The sequence below is a fragment of the Rousettus aegyptiacus genome, unplaced genomic scaffold (assembly GCF_014176215.1).
Source record: "Rousettus aegyptiacus isolate mRouAeg1 unplaced genomic scaffold, mRouAeg1.p scaffold_m13_p_16, whole genome shotgun sequence".
Taxonomy (NCBI): domain Eukaryota; kingdom Metazoa; phylum Chordata; class Mammalia; order Chiroptera; family Pteropodidae; genus Rousettus; species Rousettus aegyptiacus.
Window position 1 is genome coordinate 16,783,168 of NW_023416291.1, and position 23,026 is coordinate 16,806,193.

A 23,026-nucleotide genomic window follows, 5' to 3' on the forward strand; every position below is an offset into this window, starting at 1 on the left:
TTGTCGGGGTACATTAACTTTCTTAGAATCAAAGTATTTGGAACACATGTTGCAACTTATTTAAATACATAAATATGTTATGAAACCGTGGTTAAGAGTCACTGGTTTAAGTGATTGTTTAATATTGAACATAAATCTCAATGCTAGAAGATATGCATAATAAATTGTAGGTGTGCATTAGATTAGTACTATGAATTAAATGCCACAAAAAATAGAAAAAGATTATATGTTTTATTATAGACAGTTATTAGTGCTGATGAGATTTACTACTAACTACAATACATGTGCTATGCAAATGTGGTTATATGTTTTTAGCTCAAAAGATGACAAGTACACATGAGGATGTATATGTAAATCAAGTCCTCTAATGTCCAAACAATATCTAAATCTGAACATCATCAGCTGAAATGATGTCTGATCCTTCATCACACTAAAAATATATATATATATATATATATATATATATATATATGTATTAGTAGACAAAGAATCATTGCAGGAATACTTCTAAAGAATAGAAACCTAACATCTTCATGGTAGAAATATGAGGCATTTATATTAAAATGCCTGAAAAACTATACCCTAAAAGAAGCTTACATCTCTTTGCATTACAGGGCAACTATCTACACAATAGTATTACCATATTGATTTCAATGTGGAAACAGAGAATTTAAAATTTTGAAATTAAAATACCTAAATGAAACTCATATGGGCTCCTAGATCTAGAGGTAAACTTTAAGGAAATAAGCTTTCAGCATGAACAATTGGACTCTACACTGCCAAACTGGCAGGCAGCATGCTGCAAGGGGTTGGTTTAACCAATTTGAAATGTAAGCTTTCATTTCAATACTACTTATAATTTATACAGTGTATGAGGGACTTTACAGCATGTGATTTAAGAAGTAGATTAAGTAAGAAGTGCAACATTTATTTGACTATAAAGGGCTAAAAACTACTTTAAATCCTTTGGAAGTTTTCACTTCACTGTGAGAATTAACAGGACTCTGGATTAAGTGAAATGCCAGAAAAAAGGTTGGAATAAGTATGTCATAAAAATGTTGCATTTTATAAAAATTTCTGATGAAATATTTTTCATTTATCAGAGACTTGCATAGCGAAGTTGTTCTCACCAGTGAGTTTATATTCTAATATTATAGTAATTTAATCATGTAAAATAAAGACTTGCTAGTAGGTCTCTGCATGTTAGGAGTGCTGGTATGTAATCTTAATAAACAGGGATCTAACGAAAGGAGCCTAAAGCTTTGCTCTCTAACAGACTTATGAAAGTAATTATACCTTTATTGAAGTTACACCATTCTCAAACTCCTGCTGTTCCTGCTGTTTCTTAAAGATGGTTATTTTCTACTTAAAGAAAACAGACAGGCTTTAGAAGAATAGCTGGTGTTAAGTAATATTACAAAATTTAATCAGATTGTCTGTGCAGCTTATGTAACAATAGTACAAATAAGTCAACCCAAACAATAAAGGACTCAAAGATTAAAAAAAAAAAAGAATGGCTAATTAGAGTAACTCACTAATTGCAGTAACAGCTCACATGACTGTAAGAGGACAGGATAGAGGGGAAAGGGGAAAGTCTCACTGGAGGAGATCATTCCCAGAACACATCATACACATAGGCTTTCACAGGCTTTGCACAGCCATGGCTAGGGTAAGAGAAGGCATTAACGAAGTTAAACAATGTAAGACGAGAACAAATGTCAAGAACCATCTTTTAAAAAGTGTTAGGGGAGGAAGTGGACTGAATTGTAGGAGCAGCTGCTTGGATTAGGTAGCTGAAGCAAGGTGATGATAGAAAGATCTTTCAAGGTTGCTCTGTGCCCCTAGGGTTTGATCTCTAGCTTATCCAGGGATATTAAAGCTCTAGAGAAAAGTGTTTAAATAGCTCTTACTGACACAAACATGATTTATATCCAAAATCTAATTTGTGTTGTGCATTTGGAAACATCCATTACCAATAGGCAGGTGACAGGTGAATAAGGAACTCAAAACAGAAGAATCCTATAGGGAAAATCAACCATAGATCACAATGAATGATCTGGCATCTTTTACTAAGCAGTTTTAGTAACATCATGCCCTTTCCAGGTACCCACCAGAAAAACGCAGATTTTCCACTATTCAGTGTTACCAGCTGCCATGAAAATTAAAATTTGCTTTGCCTGAAATGTCTTATCTATCAAACTCTTGTCTTTCTTTTATTATCTAGTTAATTCATATTACAATGATTGACTCAAGTCTTAAACATTTCCTACAATCTTTTCTGATTTTCAAACTTAAGATGATTAATATCTGTGTCATCTCAGCACTTCATACATGTGTAAATGTATAAGCATTTATAACACTCTATTTTTCTAGTTATATATGTGCATGTCCCTCCACTTATTATAAGAACTCAAAGACCTTTGAACACATTATATAACATAGCACATAGTAAGTGCTCCAAAGATATTCATTGAATATATTCACAATGATAATTTATCATAAAAAAATTCTGAATTGCCACAATGAAGGAAGGCACCCATATAGTATATCTAATGAATTTCCTTTAACTTTATGACTTATACCTGAAATTATCAGAGAAGAGAATGTGCTTTTACCTCTCACATGGCAAAAAAGTATTAGAGAATAACTATTAAAATACCAGGAAAAAAAGTGGCATCCTGCTATACAAGGGCTATAGACACCACTGACAAAACCTTTATATCTTTATAATATTTAGAAAGAGTCTCCGACTCATGGGACATTTAGCAGTAGACCCATCAGAGCAGGCAGACAACCATCAAACACTTTTTAAATGAACTAGTGTTATATAAGACGAATAACACAAATCCTGCTAAAGAACTTTATGTTGGTACAGTTCAGGGACCCTTTCACTAGTGAGGTACAGGGGATAGTTGGAGGAATATTCTCATTATTTAATCATTGAGATAGGTGCCAGACTTTCCTAACGCTGACTGCATCCTAAATCATCTTCATTGTTTTATTTTCGATAACCTGATTTTGTGCCAAGAATTCTACTCATTTACTTGCCTCCATATTTTTTAGTATTCTGTCCTTCTCTGGTGAACAAATGTTGACCACCATGTCATAGTCTCTACTGAACTGGATCATGACAAGAGTATGGAGACCTGAGCCAATATCGATATGCCTAAAATGAGGATTACTATTTTCTCCCCATAACCAGCTATCATAGGAAGCTAAATTGATTTGAAGAGGTGGGGAAAAATTCACACCATTGGCATTAACAATATACATAACACATTTTATAAGAAATAAATGGAGAAAACCTGCAGCTCTGTTAACATGAGGTTCATTCTGAGTTGGGGCAAGCCAGCCTGAAATTTAATAGGCAGATTCTGGAAATGAGAAGGCAATAGAAAGCTTCATAACTCCTACCCAAATCCCAAGCTAACTGGGAAACAATATGAATAAACAGAGAAGAGAGTACCAGTGAAAAGTAAAATATTAGGCAGACAAAGCTGAACATTGAATGTGCTCCCCAGCCTACATGCAGATACATAGGCAGAGGGATCAAGGTCTTTGAGTAAATACTCTTTTCAATCATAGGCTGACAACTAAGTTATGCAGATCAGAAATGCCTTTTTGAGAAGCCACTCTAAAAAAAATTAAATTAAAACAGTAACTGAGCAGAAAAATAAATGATAGAACACCATGAGGGAGACAGATTAGATTTCACTTATTAAGTCCAGGCAAGTTACTAAATAAACAAATAAACCTTTGGAGTTGCAGAGGTTAAAATCTATAGTGGCAACAACATATTGTTGAAAATATCCCATTTTCAACAATAACAACAACAAAAGAGTCATTCAAATAAATAGGAAAGTGTAACCCATACTCAGGGAGAAAAGTAGTCAATAAAAACTGACTCTGAGTGGACTCAGATGTAAATTTAGCAGATAAAGACCTCAAAGAGGCATTTATAAATATACTCAAATAATTGAACTACTTTATATTTTAAAATTTAAGAAAAATATGTAAATTATCCAAAAATGAGGATTATCAAGAGAAAAATAGAAGCTGTGAAAAGTAACTAGATACCATAGAAAAATATAAGAATAAAATAAAAAATTTATAAAATGGGCTCAGCAACAGATTTAAGAAGATAAAAGAGAAATAGGGAAATTTGAAGACAGAAAAATAGATATCTACTTTTAAGAGTAGAACAAAGATTGAAAATATAAATAAATAGCCTCAGAGACCTCTAGGATAACATTAAGTGTACTAAGATAAGTTTAATAGGAATTCTAGAAAGAAGAGATAAAAATGTGCAAAAATAAAATTTAGCTAAAAAATTGCCGAATTTGATGAAAAACTAATCTACCAATTCAAAACGTTCATTGAACCCTATGTATGATAGATACTAAATAAATAAATAAACCTTTGGAGGTGCAGAGGTCAATGATCCATATCTATTTCTGTTATTTAAACCACTTAGTTAGTGGTACTAATGGCAGCCCTAGCAAACTAATGCGCCAGAAAATGCCTATGTTGACATAATATTGCACATCAAATGGACACTCCACATAGTACGTCACTACATAAATGCCCTCCATCTTTATTTAGCCACAATCATGAGAGAGAGAGAGAGATGAAAAGCCAAAGCCAAACTGGACTGAGATTTCTACCAATATAAATATATAATGTGATCACATTTTTATTATATAAAAACATAGACAGGTTGCCACTTTCCCCAAATATTAATGGTGGTACCTAGAGATCCTTATAAGACCTGGTGCCTATTCTAATTGATTCCCTAACCAGTCAATAGCCACATATTCTGGAACATAAAATTGCCAGTATTCGTTTTTAGTGTGTTTTTTTCAAAATTTTTATAAGAATGTTTTAATTTCTTTTTTAGAAGTTATTTAAAATAAGGGCTTTATAACATGTTACCTCTAATACTTTCACATTTTTTACCATCAGAATTTGCCTGTCTCACATTTCTTATACCCCAGAATACTCTACTATCTTTTTAAAATCCTCTATAATCTCTTTTCTACATAATTAAATTTTTATAGTTGGAGTACTTGTCCATATGAAAAAAGTTTTAAAGGAAAACTCATCATACACTTCTTATTTAATAACCTAAAGCCACATCCTGAGAAAACAGAGAATGCAGTGCCGTCTGTCTGTGGTAAAGAAAGCTGTGCTCCAAGGAGCAGGAGGCTCAGGGTAGAGTCACAACTTGCCACTAACAAGTCAGGGAATCTGAAATATTTCACATCCTATCTCAGGCCATACTTTCTTCAGGTGCACAGGAAATGTCAGGTTAAATATCATACATGTCTCTTCTATGTTTTTGATGTTAAGATTCTTGCCTCGGGCTCCACAGTGAAAATGGACTTGTCTTTAGAGTTGTTTTCCATTCCTTTTAATTTCAGAAAATAAACTAAAAGTTCTATTTAGATGTTAGAACAATACTGGAAAACTTTCGAAGTTTAAATTTTTAAAAATTAGACGATAGGAGAATAAATAATATAGAACCATAATATATTATTTTCCTTACTTTCAGATACGTTATTCTATTGTTATTTACTTCATTCATTGTCATTAAATTGATATCAAGTAAAAGTTCTCATGTTTTCATAGCTTTTGGCTTTTAATATCAGCCTACGCATGCAGCCTAAAGTTGCTTCATCCTCCCAAAAGATTTTCAGACGAAAATCATGTCCTCAGTCACAAATTTTTTTTGTTACCATAGTGATAAGAATAAAATTAAAAAAATAAAAAGCTAAAAATATCTGAACACATACAGTTTTAGGAATTTGACCTACTTGGTGTCGTACATGAGGAAGTTAATCAACTGAATTAACTTCATATGCGTTAGGTGAAATATTCTACCGCGTGAAAAAATGCGTGGGTTGCACATCTGGAGCTATTACACACAATCAAAGAAGTCAGTCTGAATGAAGATGACTGACACTCTAAATGTATAAAATCAGATTCTCTTAAAAATGGAATATATTCCAGGAGCAAGTAGAAAACCATTAAATTGGCTCTATTCTCCATAATTTTTACCTTCTTTTCATTATTTAGAATATTTTCATTTTAAATGCACCAAAAGAAGTTTTCTAACTGGATGGAACACTATAATTGGACATATATTTAAAATTATGTTGGAGCGCTTCCTCTCTATAATGGAAAGCTTCCCAATTTTAAGGATTATAATAAAATTATGTTTTAAAATTATTTTCTTTTGAAGCCCATAGATTTTATAAGAAATTGAATAGACTCAATCATTTACAGAAAATCTACTATACTGCAAGACATTATTAAGCTAGTCTATGAAAGATAAATAAAAGGCAATACTTGCTTTAAAAATGTTGCAATCATCCATCTAATTGTTTTCCTAACATTGACTTTTAAATGTTTCCCATAGTAAAATGGAAAGAGCATTGAAGTTAACTTGAAGATCCAGGGATAAAGTTCCAGCTCTACTAATGAGCTTAGAAAAGTCCCTTTTCAAGTCTCAGTTCTCTAATCTATAAATTGAACATAAATGGGCATATCACTGCCTCTAGAACACAGGTCAGTATCATAATCAAAAGAGATGACATTACTGGAAACCAATGGATGGTATTTAATAAATAATCTATATAAAAATGAGTCATTATATAATTACATTCAGTATTAAAACATTTCAAAGTAAAACATAATTATGAAAATTTATTTTCATAATTATTTAAGTATACTTAAGAATTATTTACTAATAGTAAGCATTTATTGTGCACTTATAATGGAACATATCTTACATGAATTATTTTATTTAAACCTCACAAAAGTCTAATGATTTAGATAGTATTATCTTCCTTTTATAGTTGAGAAAAATGAGGAATATCAGAGATAAATTATCCAAAGACATACATCTAGTAAATGGTGGAGTCAGGAATTAAACCCCGGCAACCTAATTCTGTAGCTATGTTCTAAAGCTAATCCTTTATGATACACTCCAAAATAATTAGAGAAAAATATCTCTGCAAAACTGTTAATTTGAAAAAAAAACCTTAAATTTTAAATCACAAACAATAATTGGTAAATGCTTCTGAAATGCTTAATTGATTCTATTTTGATACATCTAATTTTTCCATTTTATTATATATTGTAAAGAAAAGTAAAAACAATTAAATGTACAACAGTAAATATATTAGAGATTACCCATATGACAGATTACTCAGTCATAAATAATGTTGTAATAGGTATTTATGTAGGTTTTCAAACATGTACAAAATAATCTCAATTTTCATAAAAATGTCATTATGCACAGAAAAAAAATGAAAAGGTAAACAAAGTGTTACTAATTGCTTTTTCTTAGTAATTTTATATTTCTATATTTTGGAAATATATTTTTGTATTTTGGAAATATATTTCTTTATTTCCAAATTTTCTAAACATTCAATGTTTTTGTCAAAAGGAAAAAAACGGACCACCTAGTTGTGACCACTGAAGCTCAGAGTGATTTGGATGCTTCTGCAAATCTGTAAATAATATTTGAGAGTCTAGGAAAGTATTCTAGGTACTAGGGATGCAGCAGTGGTAAAACAAAGTCCACAAATAAAGAATTAGATAAATTTATACTAAGAATTAACAGAGGAAGAGTCCTTCAAATCTGTAATGAATCCTCAACCTTGTCACTCTGATCGTAATCACAGATCCTACTGGCATGTGGGCCCCATTCTTCTATCTAAGAAAGTCCTCATATATTTTGTTTTGTTTCCCTTTCTTCTCAATTAAATTGTGGCTACATCCACCCATCATCTCTAAACATGGCAGCAAGTCATAACAGTAATATAAACATCACATCAGTATTTAAAATACAGTGGTTTAAAATATACTGAGCTATAACATATCAAAAAGTATATTAAAAGCTTAAAAAGCTAAAATCATCTCCTCCATCCACCTAAAAAAAACTTACTGTATGAATTTATTGTAACCTTTAAATCCTTCTTCATATATGCAAAATTCACACAAAAAATTTTGAGGAAAATGATTTATAAGACACGTTTAATAAAAGTTAGAAAAGGAAGGAAACAAAAAAAAAGGAAAATAGGCAGGAAAGAAAGAAAGGAAAACGAAAAAAGAGGGATGAGAAAAAAAGTGAAAAACTACTCACCTCTGTGGACCAGGTCCCACACCTGATCAATCTGCTGCTGGATTGGAAAGTGGCCACAGTCACTGAAGTACTTAAGGAGCTCACTTCTTTCCAATCCTTGCCAGTCTTCTCTCTTGGCAAACATTGTTTCATAGACTAAAAGGAGGAAAAAAGATGCAAAGAATATTTGCTTTATAAATAATATATCAAGTACAAACCACCTAAACTTTCATTTGGATTTGAAGAAACTTTAACCCCAGTTTTGTTTTTATGTCTAACAATAAGCCTCCATGCTTAGAGTAGATCTATGTCAACCTCCTGTGGAAGATTAGAAGGAAATGAGCAGGCTTCTCCCTCCCACATTCTGCAGGAGTAAAACTTGGACTTGCTTCCCCAAAGAGAACACCACAACAGCATCTTCTGCCCTGGTTTACATGACACTTGCCCATAGACTTTACATACATAAACGCTCACTGCATCAGAAGACATAGCTTTATGTCAGGATTTCTGGGGACCTGGCTTCTGCCGATTCATTTCAGTATTTGTTTTTTTATTAATTTCTGTAATTTCCATCTCTTTCTGACATCTAACTATTTGAACGGCTGATTCCACTTTGAATTGATTGTTCTACTTCTGATTTTACTCCTTAACGGAACAATATTTACTTTTCGTTCACTGGCTTTACATATTCCTACCTCCTACACCTGGCTTAAGGCTTCCACAGAAACCATTCAGTTATGCCATCCTTCACCTTTCTCCCATACTTGGCATTAGACAGGGGTTAGACAATGACCCAGAGAATTGATGCATAAATTTTGTAAGTGTAGTTCTCCATAAACATTTTATTGTTTTTTAATTTTTTTCATTTTAATTATTTATTTTTTTCATTTAAAAAAGGAGACATTGAGTTTCCATTCATAAGCATAAGGAGTAGCCCTGTGAGACTTTGAAATATGGACTCGCAGTGGCAAAGGGCACCAAAGTGGCTTCTAACAGAAGTTAATGTATCATTCTGACACTCAAACATATGGACTTCAACTTTCCATCCATCCCTCCATCCACCCATCCATCCATCCATTCATTTATTCATTCGGTTTAAATGGATCGTCATGAGACATCAATCCAAGCAATATTGAGTGACTATCTAAATATGAGTAGCTATTCTAGATCCTGAAACACAGCAGTATAAGTTCATGACTTTTTCTCTTTTCAAATAAGCAAACTAGAGCAGTTACTGTTAGCATCCGCATGCTTGTTCCTTACATTTCTATGCTTGCTGACCTGACTTTCGATTGCTGGCACCTACATTTTATTGCCTAAGGGCTCCACCTCTAGCTGTAGAACTTGACTCTTCTGACCTGTGCAGCAGCCAGAAGTGCCAGGGGACCCCACTAGAGCGGCCCTGAACTGCTGACTGGGGGGAGTTGGTGAATAAAGACCCAATGCTTGAGGCAAGCTAGCTGCACTGTTCCCTAGAGGAATTAACCTCCAGTTGCCCAGATGGTAATCCGCTTGATAATACACTCTTTTTTGACTTCCATCCCTTCCCTGTCGCACTTCTCCATTCTCCTAACGGCAGTTCTTGGAATCAACTCACAAATAAGTTAATTATACTTGAATTCTTGTCCCAGGGTCTGGTTCTTGAGAAACCTAAGCTAATATACAAAATACATCACATTTTTATTTTTATGTTGAAATAAATATAGTTCTCCTTGAAAAAGTTTTTCCTTGAATTGATCAGTTTTAGGTGTTTCTCAGTTGATCACACTGATGCACATATTGACATTATGGCTTTATAACTAAAAAAAAAAATTATATTAATAAATAGCAATGCCCTTGACTTGCATATTATTCCCTAAAAACATATGTTTAGCAACACACCAACAGAATTAATATTCTAGGCCAGTGCAACTAGGGTCAACATAAAACCTAAATCATGAAAATTAATGAAATTTTCTGGTCATTAAAGGATGTTTTAAAAGGTGCATAGATTTCTGCCAGGTATCAAGTATCACTCAATTAGCAATCAAAATATGGAAAGAATGGAGACTTTTCTAAGGAACATGAAAACAAATAACCTGCAAATTCTGTGAATTCTAGAGTTACTTTAGACCTCAATGCAAGTGGATGCCTTGGTTTGTAATTCGTTAAATCATTCATTTGGCTAATCTTCTTGCACTGTTCAGATCCTACATTGACAGAGCCGTGTTTGTCCTAAACGGACTCCTTTATGTCAGCCTTCTTTCAAAAAACCTGCCATAACGATGTGCTCAAATACACACTGCATCATAGCCCTAGGTTCACAGCCTTCCACAGGATTCCCAACACTGTCAAGGTAAAATCCAATGGCCTCTATGGCCCCACTCCCATCTCATTTTGCTCTGCTCTGGCTCACAAACTTCATTCCAGTGCCATCGGTCTCCTAGTTTCCTCCAACTTCTGCCTCTGTGCAGAACATTGTGCTTGCTGCTGCCTCTGTGCAGAACATTCTTCCTCCCTGTGTTCACTGGATTCCTCACTTCCTTTAAGACTTATTCAAAATGCTTCTCAGCTAGAAACCACCAGAGTCCACGTTCATGTTTCGTTTTGTTTTGCCTTGCTTTGTTTTGTTTTGTTTTAACTGAGAGGTTATTTTTTTATATGCCAAAATAGTGAAATCTGTAATTACAAATTAAGAAGTCATAAAAAAAAAAGTAAAACTAGGAAAAATATGCACAATTCTATAAGGTTGAAAATGACATTTAGTGGTAGAGTTTTGGGGATGAAGATAAGATAGGAAAAAGTAATGAGAGTATTTTGGAAATGATACATGATTTGGAATTTGGTAGCTAAAAATAGAGTAAAAATGCAAAGGCAGTCATTGTAATAACTATAAGGTTCTAGAGTGCATATTTTAATCAATATTAATATATCTGTACATTCATGCTAGATTATGAAATATATAATTATTATTAATAAAGAAGTATTAAGAGTAGCTTTCTGATTATTAACTAGAATTAATACCGTATTTCATATTTGAAAGTTGCTAAGAGAGCAGATCTTAAAAGTTTTCATATAAAAAAATTTTGTACCTATGTATGGTGACATATGTGGACTTACTGTGATCATTTGGCAATATAATCAAATATCAAATTATCATGCTGTACATTTGAAACTAATATAATGTTATAAGGTTATATGTCAATTATATCTTAATTTCAAAAAGACTGCAAAAAATAAAAGAATATCTTTCTGAATTTTGTGTTAGTGGGTGAAGAGTTTATGTATGAAAGTCTTAAAATCTGAGTGCATGTGGGTGTGCTATCTACTTACCTATCATCTATCTACTTATCATCTATCTATCTATCTATCTATCTATCTATCTATCTATCTATCATCTATCTCCTCTCTCACTTTTTAAAGGATGTTTAAGTAAAAGGATTGCCAGCAGCTTCCTAACATGAGAAGGGTTTTCTGTTTCTCTGACTCACTCACTTTTTCTTTTTCCTTTCTTTTTCCTATGCTAACACTTCGTTCATATATAATCATACATAAACTAAATACATATCCATGGGTTTCTGAGTATATTATTAGTATTATTTTGAACAAATTGTTATCTGTTAGATCACTTAGTAATTAAAATAAAGTTTTGGGTTTTTTTTACTCTCTTATTTCTTCTTCGGTGCTCTTCTTTACTTTATATAAAACTGATTTCTGACCTATATTCTTTACTTCTCTCTAAAGAATTTCTTTTTAACAGTTTTTGCAAGGCAGGTCTACTGGTGACAAGTTGCTTGTTTGAAAAAGTCTTTCATTTTTGAAGGTCAATTCCACAGGATACAGAAATGTAGGTTGGTTGGTTGTTTTCTTTCGGCACTTAAAATATCTCACTCCATTCTTGCTTGCATGGTTTCTGATAAGTCAAATACAATTCTTATCTTTCTTTATAGGCAAGGTGTTTTATTCTGTCTTTCAGGATTTTTTCTTTATCTTTGGTTTTCTGTAGTTTGAAGATGATATGTGTAGGTGTCATTGTTTTGGAATTTATCCTATGGTGTTTTCTGAGCTTCTTGGATCTGCAGTTTGGTATCTGATATTAATTTAAAGAAATTATTGTTCCAAATATTTTTTTCCATTTCTTTCTTTCTTCTCCTTCTGATATTCCCATTATGCATATGTTACTTCTTTTGTAGTTGTCCCATAGCCCCTGGATATTTTGTTCTATTTTTTTCAGTCTTTGTTCTCTTTGCTTTTCAATTTTCAATGATTCAACTGATACAGCCCCTAGCTCATAAATTCTTTTCTCGGTCATGTCCAGTCTACTAATAAGTCCATCAAAGACATTCTTCACTTATGTTACAATGTTTGTTATCTCTCGCATTTCTTTGGGTTCTTTCTTAGGGCTTCCACATCTCTGCTCACATTGCCATCTGTTCTCACATGCTGTCTACTGTATCCATTAGAGCCCTTGGCATATTTATTATAGTCATTTTATATTCTCAGCCTGATAATTCCAACGCCCCTGCCATGTCTGGTTCTGATGCTTGTTTTGTCTCCTCTAATCGTGTTTTCTTGCATTTTTGTATATTTTTTAATTTTTTCTTGATAGCCAGACATAATATATTGGGTAAAACAAAGTGATGTAAGAGGACTTTAGTAATGTGCTGGTAAGATTGGGGAGAGGGGAAGTGTCCTACAGTTCTATAATTATATCTCAGTCTCTTATTAAGCCTATGTCTCTCAACTATGAACTTTGAGCATTTCTCAATATTTTTTTCTCTCCACTTATGTGGGGTGGAATGACTAGGGTGGACTGGCGTTCAGTATTTTCCAGTTAGACTCTGATAATCCCCCAACAAGTTAGGCTCTTGTTAACTAGTTTCCCTTGAAGGTAGACCTTGTTAAGAATAACAGAGAGCTCTATCATATTTCAAAATAGTTCTTCTTCTCTGAGATTTATTGGGGGAATCTAGTCAAGCTCCTGAAGGTAAAAACCACAATGCTGTGGTGCCCCCCACCTTTCCTGGGTTCTCCTGGAAATTTTAACTCTAGGAGTTGTCCACACTGAGCCTCCTGTCATTCATCAGCTACTGTCTATTTTTCCTACCCTGGACCAGGTTCCCACATAGGTTTCTGCAAATGAGTCTCTGCTCTGATAAACCGGGACTCCCTGTATTCATATGTTTGTCTCTCCAGTCTGGGGGCAGCAGTAGTTTGCCCTGTGTCCTTCCCTCTCTCACAGATATGAGTTGTTAATATTTTAGTGTGTTCAGTTTTTGTTTACTTGTTGTTAAGACGGAGTGGTGATTCTACTCCATCTACATGTGAAACCAGAAACCAGAAGTCCTCATTTAATTTTTTTAATCAAGAAACTATAATATCCATCCTAATTTTAAGCAATATCAAATTTATGAAATACAATAAACATAAGAATCTCTGAAAGTTAACATATTAATTGGGGAATTTATTCTGTGGATAGAATTTCACCACTAATAAGCAACACATAATGGATACGCGCTGTTTAGACTGCTTAGTGTCCGCGTATTGCTATTCTGTTATCAATATATAGTTTTACTTTGGGGAGCTACCCCTACCCCAATAGATACAATTTCTGTGTAATTCAAGATAAGTTCTCTGCCCTCCCACTGCAAAGTGTTGGGCTCATGATTCAAGCTCAACCAATCAGGTGCTCTCCCTCTGGAATTTGAATTTAAAGCATAGGAACAAAAAGCCTTAAAATGATAGTGGCTTACCCAGCTCTCATAGGAAAATAGAGACCGCTCTTCATTTTTTGCTACCTAGATCTCTGGTATAGCTGTGTTTCGTGATCTGTCTGAAATTTAACTCTTCAGCTATCTTTCCTATGTTTTTCCTTTAAATATTCTTTTTGCTCTGGATAGCCAGAATGAGTTTTCTATTGCTTATAAACACAAGAACCTAATAAATTAATCCAAATATACTATATATCACCTCAAAATGAAAATAGCTTACAACATTATAAAATACAGTCTACCTTTGCTATTTATGGGCAATTTACATATAAATTGTATGTAAAATTTCAATGATTAAATTAATTTCAAACCTAAAATCAGATCAGAAACAACTGCTTCACTTACATTTTTTTCTGTCCATCCATTCCTCTAGCTCTGTAAAGTTTATAATTTGTCTTGTCCTCCGAAGACCAAGTCGGTATTTAACACGATGGATTAGTCTGCAATACATGTTTATAACTGCTTTCAAACTTGGTCCATGATACGAAGCCTATAAAAGAGCCATATAGATAGTGAAACTCCTTATATATTTCTACTATTTACATTTAATCTCGTTTTGTCCCTTCCATTTCATCGATCTCTCCCAGTTTCTTAGATTATGGCTGTATTAACATTTCTTGCTCAGGTTGGCTAAATACATGCATTATACAGGAAGATAGTTTCCCTGAAGTTCAGTTCATTTCATTATGAGTTGCTTTATCATCAGATACTCATATTTCCCATAGAATAAAGGTTTTAATGATAGATACTTTCACAGGAGCTTTCTAGGGTGGTGCTTAGATTTCTATAATAAGTAGCCTACTCAGCCAAAATAATAAATAAATAAAAGTTTTACTCAAGCATTATTGTGTAATAGATGAGTCTTGCCTAAGTTTCCATTCTGGGTCCTCAAATCTTTGTATTTTCTTCCTTTGTTTTCCCTAGACTTCCTTAGGTTTTCTCTTTGATTTCTAAAAACTCTGAATATTAAAACAATTAACTATTTAGCATATGTGTAAGTTTTATCAGTTTATATTTCATCTGTAACTATGGTTCTGTATATAAATTTTCTACATTCTAATAGACTTTAAAAATTTTTTAAATATTGATTCATTTTGTGGTTTTCTTTTGTAAGTAGACAGTTTCATTTTATTTATCAATTCTATTATCTTTACACTTTCTAGCTTATTAATAGTTGTACTTATGTTCATTAATTCCTTCTAAGCTCCCCCCATTCTTGACTTCCTGAATTAAAGACTCAATTCATCTATTATCATTATTTTTTAAAGAATGTATTTAAAGTTCATGAATTTTTATGAGTCAGCTTTCTTTTGATGTGCTTTGCATACCTTTTCACAAGTGCAAAAAAATTGAAGCATAAAATCTTTAAATAACTTTCCCAAGGTCCCATAGCTAGTAAGTTGCAGAATTGGTTTTGAAACCAAAACAGAAACACTCCAGAGCCCACACTTTCAATTATACATACAATATATTCTTCTTAATTTACTTGAATTTAGTATTTTTCACCCATTCTGTGAATTTTTGTTTTGTTTTTCCTTAGTGTGTGTGTGTGTGTGTGTATATATATATATATATATATTTATATTTACATAAGATTTATGATTATTCTTGCTTTTATCACTTATTTTCCATTTTTGTTTGACTCCTTAAAGATTATTTTTAATTTTTTTATCTTCACTTAATTTTATGATACTTTTCTAAATTTTTTAAATACTATGTTCAATGCTGTGTTTCTTAATTTATCAATATTGTCAATGAAATATTTCTTAATTTGTCTGAATGAAAAATTAATGTCGCTACTTTTCTTTCTCTCTTCTCATTGCATCTGAATGCCATCAAAATTCAGGCATATTCTGAATCTTTGCTGATGTCTTTCACATTTTAATAACATTTTCCAAGGTATATTTTTAATCTGCCTTTTGTTCAATAGGCTCTTGTCTCTTTTTTTTATTTGTTTGTTTGTTTTTAATTACGAATTGTTCACACTTTTGAAGTATTCCCCATCAAATGAATCTTAGTGGGAGGCAGAACTCACGTCCTACAATTTGAAGCTATAAATCAGACGCTCATGACCCAAGCCTCCTCTGTTGCTAGGATGCAGACACAGGACGAAGTTTCATCCATTATCTACACCAGCCTCAGGTTTTGAATCAAAACTAATAATGCTTTTAAAAGCCAAATAGTGGGAAATCTATTTGTGTGGTAGAATAACCATGGCAGCAATATCCATTTTTCAAGGGCAGCATTCATGGAGGCAAGAATATCCAGAATTCAATATCTACTTCAGACTCCATGCAGGATTTGGCTGGAGTCCTGGGAGCTATCTGTGTTCATCATTCCTTCTTATTTTTGAACCTCTCATTCCTTAGCCCAATATTCTATTCAATACCTTCCTGTTAAAATCTTTCCATAGGTTTCCTTTGCTTATAATTGAGAATAAAACAATGTTTTAATTGTATCCTTAAAACATGAGCCAAAGGGTCCCTGCTCGGTATTTGCTGCTCAGATAGATGCTGACATTTACTAAGAGAGCAGGAGCTTTGGGCAGCCACCAAAGCCAATTTGAGTGTCTTTCCTTCTAAATTTAATAAGTATTCTTTTGGAGACACAACTTAACTTATGAGGGAATCTTTCTCAATCTGAGACATTCAGAAGGTTATGAAGGAGGTTTTCATGGTTAAGAAATTATGGTTCTTATTACAGCGTGCTCCTCTGCCAGGCTTAGGTTTGGAAATATGCCTCTGCTATGATACCTTGTATACCTCAGTATGTAACTCTTTACCACATTTCTAAGCATTTTTAAAGAAAAAAATGTGCAAATTGATATTTATAATAGCAATATTAAAATGTAAAAGACTCATTGCAAATTGCTAATTATAATTTTCCAACCTCTTTAGGAGAAATTTATCATACTTGTCACACATCAACATTTATAAGAAAGTTTTTTCAGTATGTGTTTTCAGGCTGCATTTTGTTTGATATGGTCACGTCTTTTTAAAGAAATGTCTAAACTTGTCTAAAAAGTTACATAGGACGATATCCAAAGTGTCTTTATTCAAAAATCTTATAAAAGTGAAAAGGAAAAAAGTTTTTAAATGACTAAGCCTATATACAATAAAATAAAAATAGAATATTTTGAATAGTTATCTTAAATATGCACACATAAACACATACTTACAAATAAATAAGCCACAAATAACATTAAGCATGATTGTTGTATTCAATTCCCCACCCCCTTAAAGAATTAATGAAACCCTTAGCCACACACAAGTAGCTAAAGGTCATGTTTATCTCCTGGGTTTTGTTCTCTTTTGTAGGCCTCTTCTCTGTGTTCCCTGTAGTTGTCCCCCATTTTGACATACGTCAGAATGATTATTTTTATTACCACCTGAAGCACATGCTCAATCATTCTATATCTAATTACTTAATGAGGAGTCTATGTACACATGCTTGGTCAACTCTATCACTGAATCTTGTGCTCTTCCATGCACTCTGCAAAACCTTGATAGTCTTCCTCGATTGCCACAGAATTAGTGTCTCTCTATATAAATGTATCCGTGGCTCTCCCCATCATCTCCCTGATATGAGCACATCCCGCTGGGTATATACTATCAGAACGGAGTTTCACCCGGCCTCAGCTTTGGGTAGGAGGCGTCAATGTCCATGTTGAGCCTGATTCGAGAAAACACATCACCATTTTTCAATGATTACCGCATACTATTGTTACCAGAATGGCCTAATGTTTTAAAGAGTCTGGAGCCATATAGATTTAGGTTTGATTCTCAGAATTTGAGTGTGCCATTAGCTAGATGTGTAACTTTAGATGAGTTACGTTACCTCTCTCTGCCTTACTTTTTATAACTACTAAAGGTAATTATACAACCAGGAGGAATGTCACCAATTTAATTCTTGATCACCACCTTCATCTGAGTTCTTAAAGTGGCCTGGAAATTCACCCATATTTTACTCGTCATCTCTCTTTCTTCCATTTTCCATAGAAACTCGATCTCCTCAAACATTCAAACTCACTATCTAAATGCTTGGTGTAAGCAAATGACCTTCTCATTTGCTTTACATAGAGAATAAACAGCAAAGGAGAAGCAAAGTTAACACAAACCTAGGTGATCCTGACCTTGTGGCAAAAGTAGGCCTAGAACTGTTGTTGGCTTAAGGATAAACCAGGCCTTTTGCCCAGAGTTTCTAGCTTGATACAGTCAGCAAAGTAGATTATTCATATCATTTTCTTAATCCAAAGAAGGTCGACAGACTTTATTTAGAATAATCGTAGATTTATTGACAAGGTGACAGACTATTCAAAATTCTACTTAATTGAATCTACGTTAGAAATTGTAAACACATTATAATATTTAACATATGCTTTACCTTGATCTTTATTCTTTGGAGTCTTCTGCGTTCGAGCCACCCTCTGATATGTGCCTGCATGAGAGCGATCATTCTGATTGTGCGTTTGGTAACTATGAATCTGTGCCTTTCCCGGAACACTTGGAAGATTTCTATGTGTGGTCCAATTCTTTTAACTTTATTGTCAAGATTACTTACTTTACCTAGAATAGGTTTTAGTCTAAAAATAAAACATAAAACTTTTTTTATTATAGTTAATAAAAATAAACATTTTTGAAATGTCTTAAATTTTTTTCAATGAAGTATATTATAATTTACACTCAGACTTCATATACATTACCTGAATATGTAAATAGGGTTCTCCAAAGAAGGTCAAACATCAGAATCAATAAAACTTATATAAAATTAACCTTCTGAAGTAAGACAATCCCAAAGAAAGTGAAACTTGTCAAAGCTTATTCACAACTATTCAAAAGAAAAATGTAGTATCTAAGAAACAAAGTATTTTTATATGACAGAGCGAGTCAGCCAAAATAACTTTCCTGCCCCAGAAGTTATTAAACTAAAGACTACTTCAAAATTATTTGGCACTGATACTCTGCTTACTAAAGATCTTCTGAAAATTAATTTTATTTTCCAAATGCTCTCAATTGAGAAGCATGGTAATGTACTGATAGGGTTGAAGACTACGGGATCAGAAGTGATGGATCATACTGGAAACTATGACAAGCCTTGCAACACTGATATGGATGGTCCTTGCAGTGAAGATAAACATGTAAGAAAACTGCAGACTTTCTACCATGAACAGACTCTCTGCAACCCTGGTAACCTTTCATCGGCTTTTTTCCTCTATATATCTGTTGTTTTTTATATGGTAGTCAATTTTTTCAAAGTCTTCCAAAGTCCAAAGTCTACTTTCCTTATAATGTTTGGCATACAAAAATCCTTTTATTCTTCTTAATTGCTTTTGTTTCTGCATTTTTCACAGCTGAAATTCCAATGAGATACCCAAGTCAATTCACACGCCAGAGCTCATTCTTGCCCTAAAAGTAAACTGTATAGAGAAACCTCTGAGTCTCACATCCAACTTTCCTGATTCCCAGGAATGGATAACACTAATTCTGTTTCTGCATTTTTATTTCCTCTCTGAGTCTGTTTTGATGTTTGCATTAACCTGGTTCTTGCTGGGTCTCGTTTTATTTTTTTTTAAAGGCCATTATTTTTCTTCCCTTGGTGACTGAAATGTTCAAAATCTGATCTTGATTATTTGACTCAGCCATCTAGTCTTGGTTAAGTAACAGTTGGAAGATGACAGAGAATCCCAGCTCAATCTTTTTCATTTGTCTTTTCTATTGATTTGTCTTGAAGTTTATGGTATCTTCTGAAATACAGAGACAGGAACAGAGACAGAGAGAGACAGAGAGAGAGACAGACTGAGAGAGAAAGAGAAGAAATAAATTAAAATTCGTTGTTTTGGTTAAAAGTTATAGTTAATATGAATGATTGGAACTCTATTAAGTAAAAGAATTATGAAGAAAAGCAAATATGTTTACAAAATGATGGATGTGTGTTATCTGTTGTTGTTTTTTTATCACCTGAAAAAGCATTTTATCCTAGGCTTTTGACTTATGGATTTTGATCAACAGTACATCTCTAAATAATCCGAAAGTTAAAAATAAAGAAAGGTGAAATTTGAAGATTAAGAATAATTTATAGAAGGCTTGATGAAAAGTGAACTATTTGCACATAATGAGCTTGAAAAGAAAATAAAAAATATACCTAATTTTGACAAAGCTAAGTCAATTGTGATGAGCTTAGTCATAATATAGAGGAGTGCTTGTGAATCCTTGATTATACAATATTTCATATGTGGTATACAAAAAAGTAAAATTAGAATTTGATTTACTTTCTGTTACAATGAAAAACTGATTTTTTGAATACACAAGCTGCTCTTAATTTGACAGAGAAAAATCAGTACCTTCAATATAGTTTGCCTAGAACATAAAAGTTCCTTATATCACAAAATACTCTTTTCAGCATTCTTATTTTTTCTTCTTTGTCATCTACTTCTTGTAAAAGCTGCAATTACTAATATTTAGTTACTTGTGGCTATGTTACTTTTTTTTTACTCTAAAGACATCTATGACTTTTGCTCATGCTTTGCATCCTCTGACAATTCTTTCCAATATTGTTTTCTTAAATTCAAACTCCAAAATTAAAAACAGTCACAATATCTTTCCAACCTATCTGCTGGCTATGCCACATGGCTGTAAGACCATACCAAATATTCTTTTTCACTATTTAAAAGGAGGAATGATAGAAATGGCAAGGTAAATATACATGGTTATTATATAAAATGAACCAAAGACAGCCCTTGTATATTGGCCCAGGTGTTTACTTCTTACATCAGTCTAGAACTATTAGCCAAAAGCCTGCTGGCTCCAAACACAATTCTTAGACATTCAGTTATTTTAAAAATTGCCCAAATAGGTATATTTTTAGCCATTTAGAGCCTGCCTGCTTGGCATATCCCCCAAAATTACAACCAACATCTGTGATCATAGATACAAAACCCAAGGGCTAAAAAGACCCCATGCCACGGTTGCCCTTTGGAGCTCTCTTAACTAAAGACTCCCCATCTTACTGCTGAATGGTATCACCTAGACACATAAGCCCCTCTCTGGCTCCCCTCTCCCCTGGGGGTTCCCTTACTCTCTTCCCCTTCTGAGTGGTGGCTCTATTGTCTCTAGAAGGTATTCTGCTGTGAGGAACTTCCCTTTTCTTGCAAAACTGTCCATGTGATGCCCAAATAAAACTTTGTATGTGCTAATGCCACATCCTAGCTATGTCATTTTTTTTTAGTCCTTAGTTGATTCTTGAATTCATTACAATGGTCCATACTTTTATTTAACTCAGTAGGATATTGAGCACTGTCCTAATTATCAAAGTCCGAGATAGGAAAAGAGGTGAGTGATCAAAGAAAACTGCTGCCTCTTTAAGTCAAATATATAACTAAAATGTTATTAATATAAAGGTATTAGAAGCATGTTGTGGTAAATTGATTGCACTGATGGCCCATTAATGCTTCCTTATATCTCTGTATTTGCGATGTGATTTTATAGCTCCACCCCTAAAGAGATGGAAGTCTATTTACCCACCTACGAGACTGGGCTGGCCTTGTGAATGCTTTAACAATAGAATTCTATGGAAATGATGCTGTGACAATTCTTAGCATGTGCCCCAAGAGGCTTTACATAGGTCTGTTCTTTTGGAGTCATATATCATTATGAGAACAAGCTGGCAGTCCTCTAAAGGATGAGAGACCACATGGAGAAGAGACAAGTCGTATGCGACTCGAGTGAGTTGTACCCGCTGAGTGATAGCTGAGCCTGGACTAGAGCACCAAAATTACCTCAGATGAATAATAGTAGTTGTTTTAAGTCACTAAATTTCATGATATTATTGTAGCAATAGATAACATATACTTATGTCGATAGCCAAAGGCTAATAAAATAACTGTCAAATTTATTTTTAAAAATATTTTTATCTCAGAGGTAAATTATCTCTGTCAATTAGTGACACTCATGTCACACACTTTATAAGATATATAGATATATATATTTTAAAACTTAAGGTTCGTAAATGACCTGTGTAATATGTTCTTATTTCAAGGTGATCAATGACTAAATCCTTGTGGGATGAATATGCATGTCCTTAGTAGAGGACTCCATTTCTCTCCACTCTGATGTTATTTGTTATTATACCAAATACATATTATTAAATATATATTATGCCATTCAGTCATATCTAAAACAGGTGGCTTCTGCCTTTCTCACACTTGCCCAAAATTCTTGATACAAGTTACAGCTCATAAATTTTGTCTTCTGAAATAAACATAAAAAGAATAATAGCCTTATAGAGAAATGCACCTCCTTAACAATTTATAGTAGAAAGAAAGACTTATTACTACAGGCTTCTCAGTTTAAATTGATATAACCATAAACCTGCTACAACTCTAACTTCATGTCTGTTTAATCCATGATCCAAACAGAAAAAGAATTAATTACCTAGGATTGAATAAATTAAGACTAATATTAATTTTTTAATTAAAAATATGAGAAAATTCCATTTATTTGTGAGAAACTATTTATTTTATTTTACTTGAACTCGCTAGAATGAAACATCCCTTAATTGGCATAGAAATGGTTCCAATTCACCCATTAGAATTCTAGGAAAAACATCCTAATGAAAAATTTTAATACAGATCATAAGTTAAAAAATTATCAGAAGTAATATCTTTATAGAAATAAAGAGCATGTATTATTATATTTACAAAATAATGTAGTATAATAGTATACAGAATGGCTTTATTGAATTCTTTATATAAGTATTTATTTACAAAGTTTTAAGAAAAATCAATATTTTTTTCTCCCATGATATAACTGAAAATCTAGTTTGTATTCATTTTCCATAAAGATATTGTGTTTAAAGGCAAGTCATTTAACTAGATGTGGTAACTCCTTTTCAGGAACATAGATTCACTTATTATGTGAAAAGGATGACTGCTAAATACTAGATAAACAACCTGGTTTCTCCTCTATTGCTTAGGAATTCCCACCTGATAGAATGTCTCTTCCTGACAAATAAGGAATATTGGGGAAATAGAGGATATTAAAAAGAAAAAGAGGATGCTTACACCATTGTATATAATGTAGGTAAAACCTGGAAGAGGAAAATAGAATGATTCTTAACTCCTAACTTCAATAGAGCTTACAAGAGCAATAAA

The 23,026-nt window shown here is 33.1% G+C and overlaps 1 protein-coding gene across 3 annotated transcripts in view; it reads right to left on the reverse strand.

Annotated features, from left to right (window-relative positions):
- IQCM (IQ motif containing M) overlaps positions 1-23,026 on the reverse strand; it is a 412,415-nt gene that overhangs the window by 146,981 nt on the left and 242,408 nt on the right. For all 3 annotated transcript variants that reach the window (XM_016144555.2, XM_036234284.1, XM_036234285.1), the window contains 3 exons: positions 18,262-18,460; positions 14,224-14,368; positions 8,150-8,284 (listed from right to left, as the gene is read on the reverse strand). In XM_016144555.2, coding sequence (XP_016000041.2) covers positions 8,150-8,284; positions 14,224-14,368; positions 18,262-18,460 — 479 coding nt within the window. The remainder of the gene's footprint in view (positions 1-8,149; positions 8,285-14,223; positions 14,369-18,261; positions 18,461-23,026) is intronic.